General features: G+C 46.2%; 1 protein-coding gene across 2 annotated transcripts in view; it reads left to right on the top strand.

Annotated features, from left to right (window-relative positions):
• LOC139264324 (glyoxylate reductase/hydroxypyruvate reductase-like) overlaps positions 1–25500 on the top strand; it is a 110291-nt gene that overhangs the window by 30216 nt on the left and 54575 nt on the right. Inside the window, exon 1 of one of the 2 annotated variants that reach the window (XM_070880598.1) lies at positions 19126–19191. The exons of the other annotated variant lie outside the window; for it this stretch is intronic. Within the exon in view, the coding sequence (XP_070736699.1) occupies positions 19172–19191 (20 nt within the window). The 5' untranslated portion in view covers positions 19126–19171. Of the gene's footprint in view, positions 1–19125; positions 19192–25500 lie in introns of those variants that run through there. 2 annotated transcript variants of the gene reach the window in all.

The following is a 25500-nucleotide window of genomic DNA, read 5'->3' as shown; positions in this document are numbered from 1 at the left end:
TCATCATTTTCGGTGGCGTCCTGTTGTATGAACTGTATATATGCTCCACATGAACTCGCTGCACTTCAGCTTCCAGCGATTTCCCCCAATGTCCATTTGGCCTCATAGGGTTTACATTGGGCCCGTCCTCTTCGTACATCAACCTGGCTGCAGGCTTCCTGCACATACGCGCCAAGTGACCGCTGACGTTGCATTTTCTGCAGGTATATTGCTGATACCTGCAAGCTCTGGCTGTGTGTTTGCCTCCACACCTCCAATATGAGCTGTTGTTGGAAACAAAAGGTCTATTACTAGTCGATCGTCTCTGACTGTCTCTGTAACTGTCCTTAAGCGCACCATTGACCGATGTTGATGGCCCCATTACTGGCCGCATTGTCCATTGTGATGGCATGAATCACCGTTCAGCTAGCCATTGTCTCTGTTGAATTCCCCCTTTGTATTCGACTACATGCTTGGGCATATCCGATTGCCCCTGTCTGCCTGGAGAACTGTGTGCCGTGTTAACAATGTTGACTCCCTGTCCATTTGCTGCATTTAAACCAAGATTTTTGTCAAACGTCATTCTGGTCTCTTCCTCACCTGAGATAAATGTCTGGGCCATCAAAGCCGCCATTTCCAGGATTAAGTCTTTGGTGTCAATCAGTTTCCTTAAAACCCCAGCGTGCCCGATGCCCTCAATAAAAAAGTCTTGCAGCATCTGCGCTCTGGATGTATCTGGGAACTTACATAGGCTCGCCAGTCGCCGGAGGTCTGCCACGAAGTCTGGAACGCTTTGCCCTTCTCGCCGCCGGTGCGTGTAAAACCGGTGTCTCGCCATATGCATGCTGCTCGCTGGTTTAAAGTGTTCCCCGATCAAATTACTGAGCTCGTCAAAAATCTTGTCCGCCGGCTTCTCTGGCGCTAGAGTACGTCCTGGATCCACAAACCGTCAGGAGATGAGCCCTGCGTTCGTCGGCCGAATCCTGTCCCAGCCATTCCTTAGTGATGAAACTTTGCTGTAGTCTCTCAATAAAATCGTCCCAATCATCACCAACACAGTACCTCTCATCTGTGCTGCTAGTGGCCATGCTCGCGTGGTTTAAATCCCAGTTTCTCGTCGCCAATAATATGTCCTTACTGTACAGTACAAATCCACATGAGGCCCATACTAGAGAGAAGGTCACTCTGTGACCAGTAAACTTTATTAGCCAGCACTGAAGTGAAGAATGTGGGTGGAGCTTCCCCTTTAATAACTGAAAGTCCAGGTTCGGAGTGTCTCCCACAAGTTCACCACCTAGTGGTCAGTGTTCTCACGGTGTACAACTTAGGTCAGTTTTCCATGGGTTACAATGACAGTTGAATACATGACATTCTGGAAATCCAAATCCACAACTTCCACTGGTTACCCATTCTCCACCCTGATCGTTACATCCTCAAAGAACTCCAGCAAATTTGTCAAACATGATTTCCCTTTCATAAAACCATGCTGACTCTGCTTGATTGAATGATGCTTTTCCAAATGTCCCACTACTGCTTCTTTAATAATGGACTCCAGCATTTTCCCAATGACAGATGTTAGGCAAACTGGTCTATAGTTTTCTGCTTTTTGTCTACCTCCTTTTTTAAATAATGGCGTTACATTTGTGGTTTTCAAATCCACTGAGACCACCCCAGAATCCAGGGAATTTTCGTAGATTACAACCAATGCATTCACTATCTCTGCACCCACTTCTTTTAAGACCCTAGGATGTAAGCCATCAGGTCCAGGGGCTTGTCTGTCTTTCGTCCCATTATTTTTCCAAGTACTACTTCATTAGTGATAGTGATTGTATTAAGTTCCTCCCTCCCTATAGCCCCTTGATTATCCACTATTGGGATGTTTTTAGTGTCTTCTACCATGAAGACCGATACAAAATATTTGTTCAATGTCTCTGACATTTCCCTGATCTGCATTATTAATTCCCCAGTCTCATCCTCTAGGGGACCAACATTTACTTTAAGCCACTCTTTTCCTCTTGAAGCACATTCAGACACTATTCCTAAATAATACAATAACACTGTTCAGGAATTTCAGCTTTTCGTACCCACTATCTACACGGCCTATTTAGAAAATCTCTTTCTTCACATTACTGCCCAGATCATTTACTTTTCACAGATTTATTACTGGTTGCTGTGCTATCTGCACATTTTAAGAAAACCGGCATGAAGACTTTGTTGCTTCTGTTCGTGGAATATGCGTAGAGATTAACCTCGATCAACCATCACACAGTCAACCATAATATGGATATGTGGAATAGGTGCACTGCTGTATGCTAGTTCCAGGATACGAAAGATTACACAGGAGGGTCACTGACAGTTTACCCATGTTCCTATCTTTAGTTTGCACGCTGACCATAAAGTACAACCGAATAGCGTCCACCTGTTAGATCCAAGATTTATTTATACAGACTGACACCCAGCTCTACCTCGCCAACATCTCTCAACATTTCCACTGCCATTGTGTTGTCAGATTGCTCGCCTGACATTCAATTTTGGATAAGCCAAAAATTCCTCCAGTTAAACATTGGGAACACCTAAGCCATTGTTGTCAGCCCCACCACAAACTCTGTTCCTTGGCCATTGATTCCTTCTCTGATCCCTGGACACTATCTCAGGTTGAACCAAATGGTTTGTCACTGCAGTGTCCCTGAACTGAGCTTCAAACTCCATAATCCTCTCCATCAGATAGACCGCCCACTTCCACTTCTGTAACATTGCCCATCTCTGCCCCTGCTTCAGCCCACCTTTCCTCTTATAGCAGAATTTCTTTATAAAAACAGCTTTCAGAATTTTCTTCAGTGTATGTATTATGAAAATTCCAATGCTCTTGTCAACAACACGTGGCAGGAGCTCACAAACTTGTTTGTCATGAAGATTAAGACCATCTGTTCATTTGCCTCTGCCACACATCCCAATCCCCTTGTCCACCAAGCCAAACCTCTCCCAAGGCTCCCAGTGCCCTAGCCCTGAACCCTATATCTCCCTTACCTCCTTCACTTTCTCTGAATGAGACCCACTTCCTGTCTTGCTTGACTTGACCCCATTCCCACAAAACTACTGCCCATCAACATATTACTTGTATTTATTTCAGTATCACCGCACACAAGCTAAAAACAAAGACGAAATTGCCTATAAAATGAAACTGTAGGCGGTAAAGATTGATTAGATAAGATTTTTAAAAATGACATGCTAAAAATGTGAAAAAACAAACAAACCGCTCAGTCAGCGCCTATGGAAATAAATAACATTTTGGGGACCAGAGTTCTTTAGAACTAGGGGTTGGATAAAGCACCTCAATTAGTAAGTAACACAACATATCCAAGTACTTAAAGATTCTGGTTAAATAAACTTGCCTTCTTAAATTTGGCGCGGTGCCTTTGTTCCATTCTTATTCTGCTCTTTCACAAATACACCACCCACATGCCCTCTGTCTTTCACTGGATAATCCCACCCCTGCCTGCACTTCATTCGTCTAATTTATTTATGGTGTAGATGCAGCTTACTTTCCCCTGCTTTGATTGATCAGTTCCGCCATCAATCATTAGTCACCTCAGTTTGACGACATGGTTGGCAGCGCCTCCAGCACATCACAACCAAGGTTGTTGAAACATCAGTCATACCTTCGATAACTAATTATAGTATACTGTCTTTGGATGCAACTAATTGGGGGATGAAATTTTAAATTTATTTTCCTAACCGTGTAGGCCAGAGTTCTTGATTATTGCCTGAAGCTATATTACATTTAATCACTGAATTAATGAGGAAGCCAAGGTGAAGTCCCAAGGCTTGGCTTGAAAAGAATGAAATAGAAGGTGAGGTAAATCAGGAAGAGGTGATGGCAAGTTTGGGTTTTAAAAGCCTGAAGATTGTAGGAAGAAGGAAAGAGTGAATAAGAGTAGGAGATAGTGTGACTGGTGGTTTCAACACAATAGGGAGCAGAGAGAAGGTGTGGGGCAGCATATTTGGAGATGGGTTCAAACTTTGCTCTCTTCTGGTAAAGTAAATGATTCCTACAAAACATTCACCAGAAACAGATTAAAAATCTGGCCATGATAAGATAATCGAGATCCAGAAACCTTTTAGGTGAAGGCCATCTCAAAACCTTTCATGGCATGCAAATGAATTTTAATAGAAAGATGCCCTTATTTGTTATCTCCAAACACTTATCAACCCTTTGGTAACTAGCAGTCTACAGAGTTGACCCCCATCCCCCACTCCACCTAAACCCACATTGTAATCTCAAATCCGAACTCAGGCACCGCTTATCTGTTTCAATTGCACAACTACAGAAAATTCCAGAATCAAATGCACACTCTTCACTGCCCAAAGACTGGAGAGGATCTGTCACCACCTGTGACAGAATGTCATTTGAAGACCGCATTCCCCCTACTCCACTCCCTCAGTACTGCACGGAAGTTCCAGCTGAATTATGTGCTCAGGTCTCTAGAGAGGGGCTTGAACTCATGACCTCTGACTCAGAGGTGAGAGTGCAACCACTGAGCTGTGGCTGACCCAGTGGAAGCTGGATGATGGTAGGGAAACAAAGACTTCGGTCTTGTGAAGGACTTTGTCCGTGAGGGACTTTGTGAGGGTGTGGATGGGAGAACAAGAAGGTGTGGAGTGATTTTATTTGATGAGTCAACCTTTATTTATTGAAAGTTCTGGGCTCCCAGTTGTGCTCTCCTTGCTCTGGCTGCTGGCTTTCCACCATGCCTATAGTCTGCTCAGTTACACCTGTTGTAGTTGCAGGGACCTCTTAAATCAGTTCTGGCCATCTGTCTATGGATGCCTCACTGGGGTCATCAGCCATGAGTAGAGGGGGTAGCCTTGGTCACTAACTAACTACCCTGAGACATGGCCTTGAGTTATTAGGGCTGGAATGGTGGATTGTTTTATGAGGAATGAGTCATGGTAACTCCCGAGGTATCTGGCACTGACATATGGGATCAGATGATTAGCATCGCATACTAGCTGCACATTGCTGGGATGGAAACCTTTTCTGTTCATAAAGTAGAGGGGGTTTTCATAGGGGCTTTGAGCGGCACATGAGTTCCATTTTTTGCACCCTGTAGCCGTGGTAAGCCAACCGTCTATCAAACTGGAGAGCTCGCTCTTTGCTTCCCTGGTTCCATTGGGAAGAAAATTAATCAGTAGCTTTCTTGATGCAGCAGTGAGCTGCTGACTGGTTAATGAGGCACAGGTCACTGGATGTTGCTTGGAAAAATCCAGGTGCAAAGACAGTGGTGATTTTGAGTAGTACAGACGATGCTGTTCTACTGGTGGAAGAGGAGTGTGGATCTTCAGCTGGCAGTTAACGTGTTTCCTCAATAGCCTGCACGGTGAAGCACATCCTTCTCACTGATGTTCGGGGAAGTCTAAGCAAGACCTTCTAGGTGTCAGTGTACACATGTAATGAAGAGATGTCCGACTCTAAGAGCCTCCAATCTGGCCTCTTGCTTGTCCTAATCCTCTTCAAAGGTATCCCTATAGGGAAACCAATGCCTAGAGTGTTGAGCAGCACTTTGAGAAGAGTTGAGTAAAAGTTACAGCAAAAAGACCTCAAAGTACTTTAACGAACTCTATGTAGACGAGGCAACACCAGTTGTGTGGAGGATGCGAAGAATCTGCAAATGGATATAGATAGACTAAGTGAATCGGCCAAAAATTGGCAGATGGAGTATAATGTGCGAATGTGAGGTTATCCACTTTGGTAGGAAAAATAAAAATGCAAATTATTATTTAAATGAGGAGAGATTACAAAATGCTGTGGTACAGAGGGAGCTGGGGGTTGTTGCACATGAAACACGAAAAGTTAGTATGCAGGTACAGCAAGTAATTAGGAAGGCAAATGGAATGTTGGCCTTTATTGCAAGGGGTGTGGAGTATAAAAATAGGGAAGTCCTGCTACAACTGTACAGGGCATTTGTGAGACTACACCTGGAGTACTGCATACAGTTTTGGTCTTATTTAAGGAGGGATATACTTGCATTGGAGGCAGTTCAGAGAAGGTTCATGAGGTTGATTTCTGAGATGAAGGGGTTGCCTTATGAAGAAAGGTTGAACCAGGTTGGGCCTGCACTCATTGGAGTTTAGAAGAATGAGAGGTGATCTTATTGAAAGGTATAAGATTCTGAGAGGGCTTGACAGGGTAGCTGCAGAGAGGATGTTTCCCCTCGTGGGGGAATCTAGAACTAGGGGCATAGTTTCAGAATAAGGGGTCATCTATTTAAAACAGAAATGAGGAGGAATTTCTTTTCTCAGATGGTCATGAATCTTTGGAATTCTGTACCCCAGAGAGCTGTGGAGGCTGGGTTATTGAATATATTTAAAGTGGAGATCGACAGATTTTTGAACGATAAGGGAAGGGAGTCAAGTGTTATGGGGAGTGGGCAGAGAAGTGGAGTTGAGGCCAAGATTAGATCAGCCATGATCTTCTTAAATGGCGGAGAAGGCTCGAGGGGCTAAATAGCCTGCTCCTGCTCCTATTTCTTATGTTCTTCAGTATGAGCACACAAAATACCTTCCTCCAAGCTGCATCTGCCTCAGAGATTTCTGCTGCAGCCTTTACCACCACATTTTGTGGCGTTAATCATTTGGCGTGGAAATGGAGGGGAATGGGTTGGAGGGGACCTGGCCACACTATCGTAATTCATGGATTATAATCCTGAAGTGTGATGGCAATGGGGTGAGTTAAAATGGTAGTCAACAACTTACCACAGCATTATGCCCACCGCCATTTTAATCCCTTCCCTCTAGTATGGGCCTCGTGTGCATTTGTACTGTATAGTAAGGACATATCATTGGCGACGAGAAACTAGGATTTAAACCACGCGAGCATGGCCACTAGCAGCACAGATGAGAGGTACTGTGTTGGTGATGATTGGGACGATTTTATTGAGAGACTACAGCAAAGTTTCATCACTAAGGAATGGCTGGGACAGGATTCTGCCGACAAATGCAGGGATCATCTACTGACGGTTTGTGGATCCAAGACTTACTCCCTGATGAAGGACCTTCTAGCGCCAGAGAAGCCGGCGGACAAGACTTTTGAAGAGCTCAGTAAGTTGATCGGGGAACACTTCAAACTGGCGAGCAGCATGCACATGGCGAGACACAGGTTTTACATGCACTGGCGGCGAGAAGGGCAAAGCGTTCCAGACTTCGTGGCAGACCTCCGGCGACTGGCGAGTCTATGTAAATTCCCAGATGCATACAGAGCGGAGATGCTGCAAGACTTTTTTATTGAGGGCATTGGGCAAGCTGGGGTTTCAGGAAACTGATTGAGACCAAAGACTTGATCCTGGAAACGGTGGCTTTGATGGCCCAGACATTTATCTCAGGGAAGGAAGAGACCAGAATGATATTTGACAAAAATCTTGGTTTAAATGCAGCAAATGGACAGGGAGTCAACATTGTTAACGTGGCACACAGTTCTCCAGGCAGACAGGGGCAATCGGACATGCCCGTGCCTGTAGTCGAACCCAAAGGGGGTATTCAACAGAGACAATGGCTAGCTGAACGGCGATTCATGCCATCACAATGGACAATGCGGCCAGTAATGGGGCCATCAACACTTGTCAATGGTGCATTTAAGGACGGTTACAGAGACAGTCAGAAACGATCGACTGGTAATGGACCTTTTGTTTCTAACAACGGCTCATGTTGGAGGTGTGAAGGCAAACACACAGCTAGAGCTTGCAGGTATCAGCAATATATCTGCAGAAATTGCAACGTCAGCAGTCACTTGGCGATATGTGCAGGAAGTCTGCAGCCAGATTGATGTACGTGGAGGATGGGCCTGATGTAAGCCCTACGAGGCCAAATGGACACTGGGGGAAATCGCTGGAAGCTGAAGTTCAGCGAGTTCATGTGGAGCATATATACAGTTCATACACCAGGACGCCACCGATAATTATGAAAATGCTCCTCAATGGCATCCCAGTATTAATGGAGCTAGACACGGGGGCCAGCCAGTCCCTGATATGTATCAAACAGTTCGACAAGTTGTGGATGTCCAAGGCCAGGAGGCCAAAATTCGTGCCGATTGACGCACAGCTACGGTCATATACAAAGGAGATCATTCCGGTGCTTGGCAGCGCTACGGTAGTCATGACCCACAAAGATTCGGAGAACAGGTTGCCAGTCTGGATTGTCTCGGGGGACGGTCCCGCACTGCTGGGGAGGAGTTGGCTTGCTGTCATGAACTGGAAATGGGGCGATGTCAATGCAATTTCTTCTGTGGAGCGAATATCATGCTCACAGGTCCTGGACAAATTTGACTCACTATTCCAACCCGGCATTGGCACTTTCATGTGGACCAAGGTCGTGATTCACATAAACCCGGATGCCAGGCCAGTATACCACAAGGCCAGAGCGGTGCCGTACGTGATGCGGGAAAAGATAGAAGGCGAATTGGACCGTCTGATGTGGGAAGATATCATCTCGCCAGTCGAATTCAGTGACTGGGCGAGCCCGATTGTGCCGGTGCTCAAGGTGGATGGGTCGGTCAGGATATGTGGTGATTATAAGGCCACCATCAATCTGGTGTCACTCCATGACCAGTACCCACTACCGAGAGTGGAGGACCTCTTTGCGACGCTATCCGGTGGCAAACTTTTTTCAAAATTGGACCTGACCTCAGCTTACATGACCCAGGAGCTGGTGAGTGAGTCGAAGAAGCTGACCACCAGCACAACACACAAGGGGATGTTTGAGTACAACAGATGTCCGTTCGGGATTCGCTCGGCCGCCACGATCTTTCAACGAAATATGGAAAGCCTCCTCAAGTCGATTCCAAGGACGGTTGTTTTTCAAGACAACATCCTCATCACGGGTTACGATACTGAAGAACACCTCCACAACCTGGAGGAGGTGCTACGCAGACTGGACCGGGTAGGTCTGTGACTGAAAAAGGCGAAGTGCGTCTTCCGAGCTCCAGAGGCAGAATTCCTGGGGATGAGGATAACAGCAGACGGGATCAGACCTACTGCGTCCAAAACGGAAGCGATCCAGAAAGCACCCAGACCCCGTAACACGACGGAGCTGCGTTCGTTCCTGGGGCTCCTGAACTATTTTGGTAATTTTCTTCCCAAATTGAGCACGCTGTTAGAGCCGCTACATGTGCTCCTGCACAAAGGTCGCGAATGAGTCTGGGCGGACAGCCAGGAAATGGCTTTTGATAGAGCACGCAATTTGTTATGCTCCAACAATTTATTAACGCTATATGACCCATGTAAGAAACTTGTTTTAACATGCGATGCCTCGTCCTATGGGGTCGGGTGTGTGTTGCAGCATGTTAATGCCAAGGGTCAGTTACAGCCGGTAGCTTATGCCTCCAGAAGTCTGTCCCAGGCAGAAAGAGGCTACGGGATGGTAGAAAAGGAAGCGCTTGCATGTGTATATGCAGTAAAAAAGATGCACCAGTACCTGTTTGGCAGGAAATTTGAGCTGGAGACAGATCACAAACTCCTAACGTCCCCTTTGGTCGACAACAAGGCCATAAATGCAAATGCGTCGGCCCGCATACAGAGGTGAGCACTCATGTTAGCCGCCTATGACTATACAATTCGGCACAGACTGGGCACTGAAAACTGCGCCGATGCACTCAGCAGGCTCCCACTAGCCACCACCGAGGTGACAACCGAGCATGCTACTGAGATAGTCATGGCTGTTGAAGCTTTTGAAAGCGAAGGCTCACCCGTGACAGCCCGTCAGATCAAAGTCTGGACAAATAGAGACCCGCTAATGTCTTTAGTCAAGAAATGTTTCCTGAATGGCGACTGGGCAGCCACGTACGGGGCATGCCCCAAAGAATTTAAACTATTTCACAGGCGCAAGGATGAACTCTCGATTCAGACCAATTGCCTTCTATGGGGAAACCGAGAAGTCATGCCCCAGATGGGCAGAGAGGCGTTCATCCGAGAACTCCACAATGAGCACCCGGGCATTGTCATGATGAAGGCAATTGTCAGGTCACACGTTTGGTGACCAGGGATAGATGCAGACTTGGAACTTTGTGTCCAGGGAAACCCCCCTTAGCCCCTGGTCCTGGCCCACCAAGCCATGGTCACGCATCCATATGGACTACGCAGGTCTTTTCATGGGAAAAATGTTTTTGGTTGTAATAGAGGCCTACTCCAAATGGATCGAGTGTGACATTCTCAATTCAAGCACATCCTCTGCCACGGTAGAAAGTCTACAGGCAATGTTCGCCGCCCATGGTCTACCGGACGTCTTGGTCAGCGACAATGGCCCATGCTTTACAAGCATTGAATTCCAGGACATCATGGCAGGAAATGATATCAACCATGTCAGAACGGCACCGTTCAAGCCGGCCTCAAACGACCTGGCAGAACGAGCAATGCAGATAATCAAACAGGACATGCTCAGAATCCAAGGGGGTTCCCTACAAAGCCGCTTATCACGCCTCCTGTTGGCCAATACATCCTGACCACACTCGCTCACAGGGTTTCCACCCGCAGAGCTGCTAATGAAAAGGACGCTCAAAACCAGGTTATCCCTTATACACCCCACCATGAAAGAAATTGTTGAGAGCAGGCGCCGGTCACAATGTGACTACAATGACGGGAATGCGAGGGCGCAATGTATTGATGTCAATGACCCTGCCTTTGTCCTCAACTACACTGCAGGGCCCAAATGGCTCACAGGCACTGTGATTACCAAAGAGGGGAATAAGATTCTGGTAGTTAAACTTACCAATGGACAAATCTGCCGCAAACACGTGGATCAAACAAAAAGGAGGCTCAGCAACCCCATAGAAGAAGCAGAGGAAGAACACGATGTAGAGTTTACTCCACCACAGGTGACCGAACACCGAAACCAAGTGGAGCAGAGCCCGGTCACTGTGGGCAGTCTGGACAGACCTGAGGCACCGCAAACAGCAGACACTCAGGCCAGCGACCAACGACCGGAGCCCCAACTCAGGCGCTCTACAAGGGAGTGTAAACCACCAGAGAGACTCAACCTGTGATCCCAATAAGACTTTGGCAGGGAGCTGATGTCATGTATTCAACTGTCATTGTAATCCATGTATAAACTGACCTAAGTTGTACACCGTGAGAACATTGACCACTAGGTGGTGAACTTGTGGGAGACACTCCTAACCTGGACTCTCAGGTATAAAAGGGGAAGCTCCACCCATCTTCTCCACTTCAGTGCTGGAATAAAGGTTGCTGGTCACAGAGTGACCTTCTCTCTAGTATGGGCCTCGTGTGCATTTGTACTGTATAGTAAGGACATATCACTTATTACCAAGACTCGTTGCAAAAAAGCTTTATTCTCAGCACTGAGATCCCTCACCTTGATGAACATAAATACAATAATAAAATAATGTAAAATAGACAAATACATCTCCATATTTCCATATATTAAAATTCTACAGGGAAGATGTAAAAGTCCATGTAAAATTTATGAAGTCTGTGTTTAATATATGTATATAATACCCAGATATTCACGTTCACTCAACTCTATCCATTAAATAAGTCCCAGAATACGACTTACTAATAGATCAGACACAGGACCTTTATGAAATGTCAACTAAAGGTTGCAGGCGTCGAAAAAATTATTTATTTTATTGGAAGGATGATTCCCAAATGTATTATACAAAATACAAGGTCACTCTTTGAATACACCTTGGGTTGACTTTGTTTACAGGATAAACCAATATTTTCACCCCAAAAACCTTTTAATTTGCACCAGGGGGTTAACAGCTGTGGTATGGTATTGACTATTAAATCCAACATGTCTGTGTTTTACTGCAATCTTGTTCCTGCAAAAAAGAGATGTTTAGCTGTAATGTACAATGAGACATGGGCAACGTGCTACATTGGACTATCCCTCTGCTGCCAGTCTTGTCTCAGTGGTAGCACTCTTGCCTCTAAGTCAAAAGGTTATGGGTTCAATAATTAAGCATAAAAATTGGTAGACAGCGTGCCTGTTTTACAAAGCCATGCATTCCTGCAATTTTATTAGTGGGTTGGCACGTTATGTGGAAAATGGCCATTCTCCCATTTTTCATAAGGAACATTTCACCCTCATTATTCACCACAGTTAATCAGTGACACAGTTCTGTTAACAGGTTATCCAGTTGCTTCAGTTCAAAGTGCATTGGGCAAACTATGATCTTCTTCCTGAAGTGGAATTTTCTGCTGATTGAAACATAACAGATTTAATTTTCCACCTTTTGGCTGAGACGTTAAAACTTTCGGGTAGACATAAACTAGTGCTGTCCCATTTGTTAGCCACCAGACACGTGGTTAATTGCATTTCTGATTAATAAATAAAAAATGAGTAATAAATGCTGTCGTTGGGCATGTGATCTCAATACTCATTCACACAGAGTATGCATGTGAACTTTAGCCTTTTTGTGCATTTGTTGGTAAAGTGCTAATATGAAAAGCAGAGTGTGCGTTTTTTGATTGCTGTGAGCACTGAACTTCCTTGGTTACTAAATGATGGTAGATATTTATTAAGTAAATAGACATATATGCATTTACTTGTATTGTGTGTAAGGTATTTTATTTGAGTAAAATTATTGCATGTGGCTAAAACAGTATCACCCTTGCCTTACCTGTTGCTAGTCAGTGATTTTTACTGGACCACACTGACTCCCAAACCCGTGATATCTACCACCTAGAAGGATAAGGGCAGCAGGCGCATGGGAAAACCAAGTTACACACCATCCTGACTTAGAAATATATCACCGTTCCTTCATCGTCACTGGGTTAAAATCCTGAAACTCACTCCCTAACAACACTGCGTGAGTTCCCTCATCACACGGACTGCAGTGATTCAATAAGGTGGCTTAACACTGCCTTCTCAAGGACAATTCGGGATGGGCAATAAATGCTGTCCTTGCCAGTGATGCCGACATTCCGTGAATTAATTTTTTTTAAAGATCCCACGGCACTATTCAAAGAGCAGCACATGAATTCTCCCCGGTATCCTGGCCAATGTTTATCCCTCAACCAACATCACTAAAACAGATTATCTGGTCATTATCTCATTGCTGGTGTGAGAACTTGCTGTGTACAAATTGGCTGTAGTGTTTCCCTACATTACAACAGTGACCGCACTTCAAAAAAAGTACTTCATTGGCTGTGAAGCACTTTGGGACGCTCTGGAGTCGTGAAAGATACTATGGGGCCAAAATTCAGTGCAGTCAGAAACCTGGTGGTGTTAAGGCCTTTTTGCCCCAATTAGCACCGCAAGCCATTGGATCCAAATTCAGGTTTTTGACCACAAAAAAGTGTTCCAGTTTTATTGGCAACACAAAGCTGAAATTTGCAGTCTTAATTGGGTCGTCCGAGAGGCGGGAGTGCGTGGTGTCAGGAGGCTTATAAAGGCCCAGCAGCAGCGAGAGGCGGCGGCAGTCCGAGAGGCGGGAGTGCATGGTGTCAGGAGGCTTATAAAGGCCCAGCGGCAGCGAGAGGCAGCGGCAGTCTGAGAGGCAGGAGTATGTGATGTCGGGAGGCCTATAAAGGCCCAGCGGCAGCGGCAGTCTGAGAGGCGGGAGTGCATGGTGTCGGGAGGCCTATAAAGGCCCAGCAGCAGCGAGAGGCGGTGACAGTCCGAGAGGCGGGAGTGCGTGGTGTCGGGAGGCGTATAAAGGCCCAGCAGCAGCGAGAGGCGGTGGCAGTCCGAGAGGCGGTTGTGCGTGGTGTCGGGAAGCCTATAAAAGCCAGCTTGTGTAGCTGCAGCGGGGAGAGAAGGCAAAAAAGAAGTAGAAAGAAATTGAAAGGTGACGTCACAGCCAAGGGGGTAAGTGATTGGCTGGTAATTGGTAAGTAGCTTTTCTTTTTTCTTTTCTAAATCAGTAAGTAACCTTTAGCCATGTTTTTGCCACATTACGTTTATCTAAGGGTTAAGTCAATGGCAGGACAGCTCGGAGACGTGTTATGCTCCGCCTGTACTATGTGGGAAGTCAGGGACGCTTCCGGTGTCCCTGATGACTGCGTGTGCGGGAAGTGCATCCGCCTGCAGCTCCTGATGGACCGCATTGCGACACTGGAGCTGCGGGTGGATTTACTCTGGAGCATTCACGATGCTGAGAACGACATGAATAGCACGTTTAGTGAGTTGGTCTAACCGCAGGAGAAGGGTACACGGCCAGATAGTAAATGGGTGACCAACAGGAAGAGCAGTGCAAAGAAGGTAGTGCAGGGGTCCTCTGCGGTCATCCCCCTGCAAAACAGATACACCGCTTTGGGTACTGTTGAGGGGGATGACTCATCAGGGGAGAGCAGCAGCAGCCAAGTCCATGGCACCGTGGGTAGCCCTGCTGCACAGGAGGGCACGAAAAAGAGTAGGAGAGCTATAGTGATAGGGGATTTAATTGTAAGGGGAATAGATATGCGTTTCTGCGGCCGCAACCGAGACTCCAGGATGGTATGTTGCCTCCCTAGTGCAAGGGTCAAGGATGTCTCTGAGCAGGTGCAGGACATTCTGAAAAGGGAGGGTGAACAGCCAGTTGTCGTGGTACATATAGGTGCCAACGATATAGGTAAAAAATGGGATGAGGTCCTACGAGACGAATTTAGGGAGCTAGGAGTTAAATTAAAATGCAGGACCTCAAAGGTAGTAATCTCAGGATTGCTACCAGTGCCACGTGCTAGACAGAGTAAGAATCGCAGGATAGCTCAGATGAATAAGTGGCTTGAGCAGTGGTGCAGAAGGGAGGGATTCAAATTCCTGGGGCATTGGAACCGGTTCTGGGGGAGGCGGGACCAGTACAAATCGGATGGTCTGCACCGAGACAGGTCCGGAACCAATGCCCTAGGGGGAGTGTTTGCTAGTGCTGTTCGGGAGGAGTTAAACTAATATGGCAGGAGGATGGGAACCTATGCAGGGAGACAGAGGTTAAAGAGGAAATTAATGCAATAGTAAGGAAGGTCATTAGCTTGGATGAAGTGGAATCGGTATGGGTGGAGCTACGGAATACCAAAGGGCAGAAAACGCTAGTGGGAGTTGTGTACAGGCCACTAAATAGTAATCGTGAGGTTGGGGACAGCATCAAACAAGAAATAAGGGATGTGTGCAATAAAGGTACAGCAGTAATCATGGGCGACTTTAATCTACATATTGATTGGGCTAACCTAACTAGTAGCAATGCGGTGGAGGAGGATTTCTTGGAGTATATTAGGGATGGTTTTCTAGACCAATATGTCGAGGAACCAACCAGAGAGCTGGCGATCCTAGACTGGGTGATGTGTATGAGAAGGCACTAATTAGCAATCTTGTTGTGCGAGGCCCCTTGGGGAAGAGTGACCATAATATGGTAGAATTCCTTATTAAGATGGAGAGTGACAAAGTTAATTCAGAAACTAGGGCCCTGAACTTAAGGAAAGGTAACTTTGATGGTATGAGGCGCGAATTGGCTAGATTAGACTGGCAAATGATACTTAAAGGGTTGACGGTGGATAGGCAATGGAAAACCTTTAAAGATCATATGGACGAACTTCAGCAATTGTATATCCCTGTCTGGAGTAAAAATAAAACGGGGAAGGTTCTTCAACCGTGGCTAACAAAGGAAATTAAGGATAATATTAATTCCAAAGAAGAGGCATACAAGTTATCTAGAAAAAGCAGCGAACTGGAGGACTGGAAGAATTTTAGAATTGAGCAGAGGAGGACAAAGGGTTTAATTAAGAGGGGGAAAATAGAGTATGAGAGGAAGCTTGCCGGAAAAATAAAATCTGACTGCAAAAGCTTCCATAGATATGTGAAGAGAAAAAGATTAGTGAAGATAAATGTAGGTCCCTTGCAGTCAGATTCAGGTGAATTTATAATGGTGAACAAAGAAATGGCAGACCAATTGAACACATACTTTGGTTCTTTCTTCACAAAGGAAGACACAAATAACCTTCCAGATGTACGAGGGGACCGACGGTCTAGTGAGAAGGAGAAACTGAAGGATATCCTTATTAGGCGGGAAATTGTGTTAGGGAAATTGACGGGATTGAAGGCCGATAAATCCCCAGGGCCTGATAATCTGCATCCCAGAGTACTTAAGGAAGTGGCCCTAGAAATAGTGGATGCATCGACTCTGGATCAGTTCCTATGGACTGGAGGGTTGCTAATGTAACACCACTTTTTAAAAAAGGAGGGAGAGGCAAAACGGGTAATTATAGACTGGTTAGCCTGACATCGGTGGTGGGGAAAATGTTGGAATCAATCATTAAGGATGAAATAGCAGCACGTTTGGAAAGCAGTGATAGAATTGGTCCAAGTCAGCATGGATTTATGAAAGGGAAATCATGCTTGACAAATCTTCTGGAATTTTTTGAGGATGTAACCAGTAGAGTGGACAAGGGAGAACCAGTGGATGTGGTGTATTTGGACTTTCAAAAGGCTTTTGACAAGGTCCCACACAGGAGATTGGTGTGCAAAATCAAAGCACATGATATTGGGGGTAATGTACTGACGTGGATAGAGAACTGGTTGGCAGACAGGAAGCAGAGAGTCGGGATTAACGAGTCCTTTTCAGAATGGCAGGCAGTGACTAGTGGAGTGCCACAGGGCTCAGTGCTGGGACCCCAGCTCTTTACAATATATATTAATGATTTAGATGATGGAATTGAGTGTAATATCTCCAAGTTTGCAGATGACACTAAACTGGGTGGCGGTGTGAGCTGTGAGGAGGACGCTAAGAGGCTGCAGGGTGACTTGGACAGGTTAGGCGAGTGGGCAAATACATGGCAGATGCAGTATAATGTGGATAAATGTGAGGTTATCCACTTTGGGGGCAAAAACACGAAGGCAGAATATTATCTGAATGGCGGCAGATTAGGAAAAGGGGAGGTGCAGCGAGACCTGGGTGTCATGGTTCATCAGTAATTGAAAGTTGGCATGCAGGTACAGCAGGCGGTGAAGAAGGAAATGGTATGTTGGCCTTCATAGCAAGGGGATTTGAGTATAGGAGCAGGGAAGTCTTGCTGCAGTTGTACAGGGCCTTGGTGATGCTCCACCTGGAATATTGTGTTCAGTTTTGGTCTTCTAATCTGAGGAAGGACGTTCTTGCTATTGAGGGAGTGCAGCGAAGGTTCACCAGACTGATTCCAGGGATGGCTGGACTGACATATGAGGAGAGACTGGATCAACTGGGCCTTTATACATTGGAGTTTAGAAGGATGAGAGGGGATCTCATAGAAACATGTAAGATTCTGACTGGACTGGACAGGCTAGATGCAGGAAGAATGTTCCCGATGTTGGGGAAGTCCAGAACGAGGGGACACAGTCTTAGGATAAGAGGGAGGCCATTTAGGACTGAGATAAGGAGAAACCTCTTCACTCAGAGAGTTGTTAACCTGTGGAATTCCCTAACGCAGAGAATTGTTGATACCAGTTCAGTGGATATATTCAAGAGGGAGTTAGATATGGCCCTTATGGCTTAAGGGATCAAGGGGTATGGAGAGAAAGCAGGAAAGGGGTACTGAAGGAATGATCAGCCATGATATTGAATGGTGGTGCAGGCTCGAAGGGCCGAATGGCCTACTCCTGCACCTATTTTCTATGTATTTCTATGTTTCTATGTTATTCCCACGGGAAATTCACCCTTGGGGTGATGTGGCAGCTGCCATTGCAACACAGGGACGGGGGAACGAGCGTGTCGGTGCTGCTTTGAAGAGGATGGCTGCGGCTCTGTAAGAGTCGATGGAGCGTCTAAGTGCTGTCATATCTGGTGTCTTTCAGACTCTGGCTGCTCGCATGCAGTCTCAGCTGGATGCCCCCCGAGACACCAGTGTTGCTTTCACGGCTGTGTCCACCACGTGCCACAGGGGACCTTCTGGTGTTGCGCCACAGCACCGACCTGAGCTCCCTCAGATTGGTGGTGGTGGTATTGTGCTGCCCCTGGTGAATTACTCAGGCTCCTTGGGCCAGGATATGGATGTTGCGCTCCCTCCGGATCACAGCATTCCCGGCCCCAGACCTGTCATACCGCCAGTGCCTCCACACATGGCCTCGCCTGAGCCAAGCCAGACTGAACCGTCTCAAGAGAGTGTTGACCAATCTCCAGCCGGCCCTTCCAGGCCCAAAGTTGCTCGAGGTGTTCCATCTGCAGCTTCCACACAGGGAAGACAGCAGCCTTCCCAGACCCATGAGTCAGCCACAGGGGAGACACTGAGGCGAAGTCGCAGGTTAGGCACGCGTAAGAGGGGTTATAAGGAAATGCACAAGGGTGGTAAATGATGTTTATATGTTATTTTTCGGCACTGTTTATTGTTCCGGTAGTTGTTTGTAGCTATATTGATTATGTATTAAATCTTTATTTTTGCACCTTTATCTGGGCTGCTGTAGGTGAGGTGAGCATCATCATCATAGGCAGTCCCTCGGAGTCGAGGATGACTTGCTTCCACTCAAAGTGAGTTTTCAGGTGACTGAAGAGTTCAATGCAGGACTTACAGTCTCTGTCATAGGTGAGGCAAACAGTAGTTGAAGGAAAGAGTGGGTGGGAAGCCTGGGTTGACGCATGCTCCTTTCACTGTCTACACTTGGTATCTGGTTGCTCTCGGCGATGAGACTCGATTTGCTTAGCACCCTCCCGGATGCTCTTCCTCCATTTTTGGAGGTCTTGGGCCAGGGATTCCCAGGAGTTGGTGGGGATGTTGCACTTTATCAAGGAGGCTTTGAGGGTGTCCTTGAAGCGTTTCCTCTGCCCACCTGGGGCTTGCTTGCAGTGTCGAGGCTCCGAGAAGAGCACTTGCTTTGGGAGTCTCGTGTCGGGCATGTGGGCGATGTGGTCCACCCAACGGAGCTGGTCGAGTGTGGTCAGTGCTTCGATGCTGGAGATATTGGCCTGGGCGAGAACACTGACATTGATGTGTCTGTCCTCCCAATGAATTTGCAGGATCTTGTGGAGGCAGTGTTGAGGTGTGTGCTGTATATAGTCCACGTCTCTGAGCCATATAGGAGGGTGGGTATCACTACTGCCCTGTAGACCATAAGCTTGGTGCCAGATTTGAGATCTTGGTCTTCAAACATTCTCTTCCTCAGGTGACTGAAGGCTGCACTGGCACACTGAAGGCGGTTTGGACCTCGTCATCGATGCCTGCCCTTGCTGATAGTAGGCTCCAAGGTATGGAAAATGGTCCACGTTGTCCAAGTCCTCACCGTGGATTTTGATAACCGAGGGGCAATGCTGTTTGGCAGGGACAGGTTGGTAGAAGACCTTTGTCTTATGGATGTTTAGTGTAAGGCCTATGCTTTCATATGCCTTGGTGAAGGTGTTGACTGTAATGTCTGTAGCTCCACACTGTGGACGTATTGTGTTACTGCACCAGAGTGTATAATAAACAGTCAGGTCACCTGACAAGAAGCAGGCTTCCACAGACTACTAGAGAGTTCCGGGAGCTGCTGCCATATTAAAGACTTGTGTGTAGTGTGTGCTCTGTGAACCTATTACAAATGGCGACGAGGGTGGGATATTTCAGATAATATAAAGCTGAAAATTTTGTTGGTGAAGGATGCAACCAGCTGACAGAGAGACTGAGAGCTTCTCTGTTTTGATTACAGCTACAAATTCAAGGTAAATTACGAGCACACTGTTGAACTGCCAGAGTCAAAATGGCTGCACCTATGGGAGTGATGGGGCATTTAAGGGAATATAAACGTGACCAGAAAAGGTTCAAAGTGTATGTGGATCGGCTAGAAATGTATTTCACTGCAAATAACATAATCGAAGTCCTAGAGAATGCAGACCAGAAGCGGTGTTGGAATGAAAAAGAACGATTTTCTTAACTGAAGCTGGGCCTGAGTTGCATGAAACGCTAATAAATTTGCCAAAGAGCACAATGCTTAAGGAGATTTTAACTAAGCTGGAACAGCACTGCAACCCCGTACCCTTGGAAATTGCTGAAAGCTATCGTTTTGGTATACGAAATCAGAAGGCCAATGAAAATATCAGTGAGTACATTACAGCATTAAAAAAGCTATCTATTCACTATAATTTCGGAAACTTTCAGAACCGAGCATTGTGGGACCATTTTGTTTGTGGGATGAAAAATGATGCGATCAGAAGAAAGTTATTGCCAACGCCTGACTTGCTTTTTGATATAGCTTGTCAGACAGCTAGGTCGATGAGCATGGCCGACCAATATTCGTGAGAATTTCATACTATTTTCAGTCGTCAGACAACCGAGGTGAATCGCCTGCAGGTTCAAAGTAAAATGTGATGGGGGCCCAAAGTCTCAGAAGCTGGAAATTGTAACAGCATTGAAGTCATGCTATCTGTGTTTAGGACAACACATTGCTCAAAGTTGTCCATATGTGAAGGCAGAGTGTTTCTTCTGCAGGCAAACTGGACATCTTGCGAAAGCATGCCGACTGAAGAGTAAACCAGCTTTCAAAGCTATGAGTCCAGTTTTCAAAGCTATGAGTAGAAATCCCAAGAGACTACATAGCATGGAAGAACAACAACAGGACAAGGAGATGTTAGAGTTAAATATCATCAGGAGCATGAGCGATTCGAAAAGCATCATAATCCACATAGATGTTGCGAGATTCAAGATACCCATGGAAGTCGACATGGGTGCATCCATGAGTGTAGTACCGGAGTCGTGGCAACACCCTCGCTCCAAACACTGGCACCTGCTTGACTATGTCATCATCCGAGCCAGGAATCGCAAGGATGTGCGCATCACCCGCACCATGACAGAAGCTGACGACTGCTAGACGGACCACCGCCTAATCCGATCCATCATCAACATTAACATTGCCCCAAAACAGAGGGGACAGTAGAAGCAGTTCCACAAAAAAGTTAATGCCGGGGTTAGAGACCCAGCTAAGAGAGCCCTATACAGCCAGCGCCTCACAGCCAATCTGGCGTGCCTTGATGACCCTGAGATGCTGAATGTCCACAGTGCTTGGTCTCCCCTCCAGGCCTCTATAACCAGTGCCTGTGAAGAGACACTTGGTCACTCAACCAGAAAACATCAGGACTAGTTTGATGAAAATGATCAGGAGATCAAAGAACTAATAGATCGCAAGTGCAAAGCATTTCTGAACCTCAAGCAACAACCCAATTCGGGAGCTGCAAAACAGCATTACAGATGGCTCAAGGCTCAGGTCCAACAAAAAACCCAGGACCTAAAGAACAGATGGTTGGTGGAAAAAGCACAGGAGATACAAAGACTGGCCGACAGCCACGATATGCGAGGATTCTTCACTGCAGTCAAGGCCACCGACGGTCCAAACTCCCAAGGCCCCACCCCCACTCCTGGCCAAGAACGGGGACCGAGGCTGTCAGGGCTCGCTGGAAGGAGCACTTTGAAGATCTCCTCAATCGAGACTCTGCCTTTGACTCGAGTGTTCTCAACTTCATCCCGCAGCATGCGACCCGCCACCAACTCAGTGAAACTCCAACGTTGCACAAGGTGGGCAACGCCATAAAACAGCTGAAGAATAACAAGGCTACGGGTGCGGATGGAATCCCTGCTGAGGCGCTAAAGTATGGCGGAGAGGCGCTGTTGGCTTGGATATATGACCTCATCTCTCTCATCTGGAGGGAGGAGAGCAGGCTGGGAGATCTCAGACGCAGTGATTGTGACTTTTTTAAAAAGGGGACAAGTCCGACTGCGGCAATTACAGGGGAATCTCCCTGCTATCAGCCACTGGGAAAGTTGTCATAGAAACATAGAAAATAGGTGCAGGAGTAGGCCATTCGGCCCTTCGAGCCTCCACCGCCATTCAATGAGTTCATGGCTGAACATGCAACTTCAGTACCCCATTCCTGCTTTCTTGCCATTCCCCTTGATCCCCCGAATAGTAAGGACTACATCTAACTCCTTTTTGAATATATTTAGTGAATTGGCTTCAACAACTTCACTCTCTGGGTGAAGAAGTTTCTCCTCATCTCGGTCCTTAATGGCTTACCCCTTATCCTTAGACTGTGACCCCTGGTTCTGGACTTCCCCAAAATTGGGAACATTCTTCCTGCATCTAACCTGTCTAAACCCGTCAGAATCCTCAGTCGACTTCTCCCTGTGACCAAGGAGCTCCTCCCGGAATCACAATGCAGATTTCGTCCCCTCCGGGGCACAACGAACATGATCTTTGCAGTGCGACAGCTGCAGGAAAAGTGCAGGGAGCAGCGCCAGACCTTATACATGGCCTTTTTCGATCTTACAAAGGCCTTTGACACTGTCAACCGTGAGGGTCTCTGGAGCGTCCTCCTCCATTTCGGATGCCCCCAAAAGTTTGTCAACATCCTTCACCTGCTTCACGATGACATGCAGGCCGTGATCCTTGCCAACGGATCCATTACAGACCCAATTCACGTCCAGACCGGGGTCAAACAGGGCTGCATCATCGCTCCAACCCTCTTCTCAATCTTCCTCGCCGCCATGCTCCACCTCACAATCAACAAGCTTCCCGCTGGAGTGGAACTAAACTACAGAACCAGTGGGAAGCTGTTTAACCTAAGCTGCCTCCAGGCCAGGTCCAAGATCACCCCAACCTCTGTCGTTGAGCTGCAGTATGCGGACGACGCCTGCGTCTGCGCACATTCAGAGGCTGAACTCCAGGATATAGTCAATGTAGTCACTGAGGCATATGAAAGCATGGGCCTTACTCTTAACATCCGTAAGACAGAGGTGGAGAAAGTGCATCCGGGAAGGTGTTGAGCTGTTTGAGTCTCAACGCAAAGACCGTGAAGAGGCCAAGCGCAGGCAACGAAAGGAGCGCGCGGCAAACCAGCCCCACCGATCCCTTCCCTCGACGAATGTCTGTCCCACCTGTAACAGGGTCTGTGGCTCTCGTATCGGACTGTTCAGCCATCAAAGAACTCACTTAGGGAACGGAAGCAAGTACTCCTCGATTCCGAGGGACTGCCTATGATGATGATGAACGGAATCGCTATACCTCGACAAATTGCATGATTTCCCATTGGGGAAATCCAAGATAGAGCTGCGAGGTACTTGGGAGAGAACATTCCTGTGGTAGGTCGTATCACCGTCCCGGTGAAATACAAGGATCAAGTTCAGAGCTTGCCTCTAATAGTAGTGACAGGAGACAAGCCTGCCTTACTAGGATTGGAGTGAGATTTTCCGTGTTGAAGCGAGATTTGCATCAACGGATGATGTTATCAAGAATTATCCGAAGGTGTTCTGCGAAACGGGCAGTACGATCCAAGGCTTGAAGGCGAGTGTCAGGGTACAGAAGGACGCTAGATCGGTTTACTGCAAGCCATGTTCCATACCATATGCACTCAAGGAGAAAGTTGAGCAAGAAATCAAAAGACTAGAGACTGAGAACATTATTTCTAAGATAGATCGATGTAATTGGGCTACACCCGTTGTTGCTGTAATTAAGTCCGATGGTAAGGTAAGATTGTGTGGTGATTATAAAGTAACCGTAAACCAGGTTCTAGAGGGTAATGTCCCCAATACATTGCCGAATATGGAAGATTTGTTCACAACACTGACAGGTGGTCAGATCTTCTCAAAATGAGATCTTACGAATGCCTACTTACAGCTTGAACGAGATGAGAAGTCCAAGTCATGCTTGACTATAAATACACATCTAGGCCTATACCAATTTAATAGGCTACCATTTGGAGTGTCTTCCGCCCCTGCCATATTCCAAGGTATTGAAGGAGTAGTATGTTATTTAGATGACATACTAATTTCAGCACCAAATAGACAAATTCATAACAACATATTGAATGAAATCTTCAAATGGCTAGAGAAGCACCGAGTACGAGTGTCTGCTCGTAAATGTGAGTTATTTCAAAACTCAGTGGAGTACTTAGGATACAGAGTAGACAAAGATGGTTTACATCCAACCAGGGGAAAGCTGGATGCAATCAGAAATGCACCCACTCCCAAGAATGTCACTGAACTTCGATCATTTTTGGGTCTTTTGAACTATTATGGGAAATTCCTACCAAATTTGGCTACAGTATTACATCCACTGAATGAACTATTGAAAAAACAGGTCCATTGGAGTTGGTCAAAAGAATGTGATACAGCATTCAAGGAGTGTAAAAGTGAATTGGTAGAGGGCACCATGTTAGTACACTATGACATATCTAAAGAGATCAGGCTAGCATGTGATGCCTCTCCGTATGGATTTGGGGCAGTGATCTCTCATGTATCACGTAGTGGGGAAGAGAGACCAATTGCTTTTGTTTCACGCACTCTCAGTGCCAGTGAGAGTAATTATGCGCAAATCGAAAGGGAAGCTTTGGCATTAATTTTTCGGGTCAAGAAGTTCCACAAATACTTGTATGGTTGTAAGTTTACCATCGTTACATAAGCCCCTGACGGCAATCCTCCATCCAAAGTCCCCAGTTCCAACATTAGCTGCAGCCCGAATGTAGAGATGGGCTTTGATTTTGTCAGCATATACATGTGATATTGAATACAGGCGATCAGCTGATCACAGTAATGCTGATGCTATGTCTAGATTACCTTCCCCATCACAAGTTACACCCGATAGGGAAGAAGTGTTCTATTTTTCATACATTGATGATCTGCCAGTCACAGCTGAAGAGATTAATTGAGCAACCAAACGTGACCCAGTGATGTCAAAGGTGTTTGATTATATTGCAAATGGATGGCCAAACCAGGTAACAGACAAAGATATTCATCCATTCTTCATTCGTAGGAATGAATTATCAGTCGATAAAGATTGTATCATGTGGGGTGCAAGAGTGGTTAGACCAAATAAATTCAGGTCCAAATTATTTGGAGACCTCCATGATCAGCACCTGGGAATGTGCTTGACCAAGAGTTTTGCATGTAGTTACTTATGGTGGCCAGGTCTTGATAAAGATATAGAGTACATCGTGAGTCAGTGTATGGCATGTCAATCGGTAAGCAAGCAACCACCATCAGTACCATTACAGCCATGGAAATGGCCTCCCAGGGTGTGGCAAAGGCTACATATTGATTTTGCTGAGCTAGAAGGACAACAATTGTTCATTGTGATTGATAGCCATTCGAAGTGGGTCGAGGTGTTTCCAATGGGGAAAATAATAACAAGTAAAACAGCAAACATTTTGCAAAATTTATTTTCTTCAGAAGAAATTGTTTCTGATAATGGACCACAATTTCATTCAGAAGAATTTGCACAGTTCATGAGCAAAAATGGTGTGAAACATACCAAGGTTCCACCGTACCACCCTGCTTCGAATGGCGCAGCAGAGCGCACTGCACAAATTGTAAAACGTGCCCTCATCAAACAAATGTTGGATCCAAATCCAAAAAAGCGACAGTTCTCATTGGATCACAAATTGGCTAATTACGTATCGTAATACTTCTCATACAACTACTGGTAGAACACCAGCAGCGTTGTTTCTCAAACGACAGCCATGAACCAGATTCTCGTTGTTAAAACCGAACTTGGCACAGTCCGTAGAAGAGACACAATTAAGACAGAAAGAGAATCATGATAGAGGTAGAGTAAAAGAGAGAAGTGTAAAATTAAATCAGAAGGTGAGAGTGAAGTACCATCACCATAAATGGT

This window comes from Pristiophorus japonicus, chromosome 1 (assembly GCF_044704955.1).
Source record: "Pristiophorus japonicus isolate sPriJap1 chromosome 1, sPriJap1.hap1, whole genome shotgun sequence".
NCBI lineage: Eukaryota > Metazoa > Chordata > Chondrichthyes > Pristiophoridae > Pristiophorus > Pristiophorus japonicus.
The sequence above is the reverse complement of the archived record's forward strand: the minus strand, read 5'-3'. Positions and strand labels throughout refer to the sequence as shown.